Raw genomic sequence first — 3,490 nt, 5'->3', positions numbered from 1 at the left:
GGTGTATGTGTTTTCTAAGGGTACCATAACAAATTATCACAAACCTGCTGGCGTAAAATAGCAAATCCATTTTGTCATCATTCTGGAGGCCAGAAGTCTGAAATCAAGGTGTTGGCAGGGCACACTCCTTCTGAAGGCTAGGGAAAGAATACTTCCTTGTCTCCTCTTAGTTTCTGGTCATTCCAGACATTCTTTGCCTTGTGGCTGCATGACTCCATTTTCCTCCTCTGTCTTTACATGGTCTTTCTTCTTTGTTCCTATCTTCTCTTCTGTCTTTTATAAGGACACTCATCATTGGATTTACAGCCCACCTGGATAATCCAAGATGATCTCATCTCAAGATCTTTAACTTAATTACAGCTTCAAAGACCCCTTTTTCCAAATAAGTTAACCTTCACAGGGGCAAGGTATGAGGACATGGACATATCTTTTTGGGAGCCACCATTCAACCAACACCAGGGGATATCATTATTAAAATATAAATGCAGATTTTTTTTAGCATTTTAATAACCACAAGTTTGAAAGGGACAATATCTTTTTCTTTTTTATAATCCTTACCTGAGGATATTTTTTCCGTTGCATTTTAGAGAGAGAATATAAGGGAGGTATGGAGGGGAAAAGAGAGAGAGAAATATCTGTGGAAGAGACACATTGATTGGTTGCCTCCCATACATGCCCTGACCAGAGCCAGGGATTGAACCTGCAACCCAAATAAGTGTCCTTGACCAGGAATCCAACCTGAGACCCCTCGGCCGATGCTGTAACCACTTAGTAACACTGGTCAGGGTGAGAGGAACATTATCTTGATTAATGTTCCCATGGCCAGATCTTCATTCTTTAGAAGAATAAACTTTCCCAAAATGCTGCTCTCCCCAACTACTCCTACCCATTCCCCCACAAACCTTAGGTCTATCAGAATTTCAGGGCAAGGAAAGTGTATCACAAAGTGTATTTTGATAATGCATAGTAAGTGAAGATGGTATACCCTTCTCACAAAGCACATGACCACCCATAGTTGAGAATTACTTCTCTGAGGGAATGATATAACACAGGCTGATGGGTAAGGGAGAGCCTCAGGGTATGTTGATTGTATGTTGAAAAAAGAAAGAGAAAAACCTAACAACAGTAGTAATCATGGAGGTTCAAAGTTGAATCGACCTAAAGAACCTCAAAATCCAAAGGCCAGGATTGGAAGGAAGGGCATGATTACTACACAGGAGAGACACCGTTGTCCATGTGATATGTCTGAAATACTAATGTAGTCATGTCACTCTCTAGTCCATCGCCTTAACCACTCGGCCACGACTACACATTAGTCATGTCACTCTCTGTTTAAGATCTTCATTGGCTCCCGATGAACACTAAATGAATTTCAGATTCCTTATCACAGCACATAAGGACTCTGTAAACTGGCCTCTACTACTTGTTAGACTCATCTTTCACCACTCTCTCTCAAAGACTGTGTCCTCCTGCCACACCAAAATTCTTGCTATTTCCCAAACAAGTCATGTGCTTTATTGCTTTTCTAGCCTTGAACATTCTGTTACATCTGCTTGGAATGCTCTTCTCTCTTCTCTGCCTGGTAATTCCTGCTGGCACTTCAAGAGAAGTTTCTCTGCTGCTTCATCTGCAATTTTTCTTTAAGAAGCCTCCCTGCTCCTTTCCATTAATCGGCACCGTCCTCTGCTGTGATTTCAAGTCACTTTGTTCATGGGAAATGTTGACCTTTGTTATACCCAACCTTTCTCCAATACTTTGAGAGCTTTTAGAAAGAACTGCCATATTCATCCCTGAGTCCCCAGTATAGCAGGTGCTCAATAAACGTTTGCTGAAAAATGAAGGGACTGAGTCATCATGACTTCAAGTTTGAAATACTTGGTTTGTTGACAGTGGGATCCACCCAGGCTTTCCATCTTTATAAACCTGTCAGGCTAGAGCCACAGGCAGAGAAGAACACAGAGGCAGTCCTAGCTGTAAGTCTAGAAGAGGCACGAGAAGAAGGAGTTGTAGGAAACTGAGTTGTTCGGTTTGGGAACATAATGGGGTTTAAGACAGATTGGGAGCCCTCAGTCCATTTCCCTACCTTCAGCATGAAGACTACGACTGAAGTGGAACTATGTTGTGGTTTCCCATCAATACCAGTGATAACACATCAGAAGGGGTACGGATGACACTTCTACAACTAAGCAGTGTCAATTCTGATAGCAGGGAGCTATATAGTTGTGGGATGAATTGGGGAACAGAAGATTAAAGGAAACATTTGTGAGACCCATTACGAGCCTACGGAACAAGATAAGAGGGATTTGGGTTCAGGTGCGCTGCAGGGTTGAGGCCAGTGGCCCGCCCGGAGGCAGAGCACGATGCGCTACCCAACCAGCCCACCCGTGCGGATCACGGAGCTCACCAAGGAGAATGTCAAGTTCATCGAGAATACGGACCTAACGGTGGCCAATTCTATTCGGAGGGTCTTCATCCCTGAGGCGCCCATAATAGCCATTGACGGGGCTCAGATTGACGCCAATTCCTCAGTCCTTCACGACCAGGTCATCACTCACAGGCTTGGATTAATCCCCCTCACTAGTGATGACATTGTGGACAAGCTGCAGTATTCCCGGGACTGCACGTGTGAGGAGTTCTGCCCCGAGAGCTCCTTGGAGTTCACTCTCGACACGCGGTACAACGAAGACCAGACTCCGCGCATCACCTCTCGAGACCTCATCTCCAGCAGCCCCCGGGTCATTCCAGTGACATCCCGGAATCGAGAGAACGACCCCAGTGACTACGTGGACCAGGACGACATCCTCATCGTCAAGCTGCGAAAGGGCCAGGAGCTGAGACTCCACGCCTATGCCAAGAAGGGCTTTGGCAAGGAACACGCTAAGTGGAACCCAACTGCAGGGGTGGCTTTTGAATATGATCCCGACAATGCCCTGAGGCACACGGTGTACCCCAAGCCAGAGGAGTGGCCAAAGAGCGAGTACTCAGAGCTGAGTGAAGATGAGTCCCCAGGCTCTGTACGACCCCAATGGCAGACCGGAGAGGTTTTACTACAACGTGGAGTCCTGTGGCTCTCTGCGCCCTGAAACTATTGTCCTCTCAGCCCTCTCTGGGTTGAAGAAGAAGCTGAGTGATTTACAGACCCAGTTGAGCCACGAGATCCTGAGTGATGTCCTCACCATAAATTAACTGAAACTCATCCGCCCGAGCGGAAAAGGACCCGAGCAGCAGCTGTGTGCAGGTCTCCTGAGACCCTCCTAGTTCCTGAAGTCCCAACAGCTGTAATTAAAATTCTTGGCAAGCCATCAGCACCAACTAGAGAGGCAGCAAAGGGGAAGGGTGCCCCTCCCAGTCTTGCTTGGTCCCAGGTAGATTCCGAGGGGTGCCCCTGGTATTTGAGGCAGGACAGTCCTTCACTGTGCATGCAGCATTCCTGGCCCTGCCTGCTAATGGGCAGGTCTCCCCAGAACCCAGACCTCCCTCCCCCCCCCCC

General features: G+C 47.0%; 1 protein-coding gene across 1 annotated transcript; it reads left to right on the top strand.

Moving 5' to 3' along the window:
- Nucleotides 1–2,360: 2,360 nt before the first annotated feature.
- Nucleotides 2,361–3,186, top strand: LOC307109397 (DNA-directed RNA polymerase II subunit RPB3-like; the record flags this gene model as incomplete). Its single annotated transcript, XM_079788068.1, is given in 2 exon segments — nt 2,361–3,005; nt 3,007–3,186. Coding segments are annotated over 2 exon segments (825 nt in total).
- Nucleotides 3,187–3,490: the final 304 nt, after the last annotated feature.

The sequence above is a fragment of the Cnephaeus nilssonii genome (assembly GCF_951640355.1).
Source record: "Cnephaeus nilssonii genome assembly, chromosome: 13".
NCBI classification, from domain to species: domain Eukaryota; kingdom Metazoa; phylum Chordata; class Mammalia; order Chiroptera; family Vespertilionidae; genus Cnephaeus; species Cnephaeus nilssonii.
This window is presented reverse-complemented; position numbering and strand designations above follow the sequence as displayed.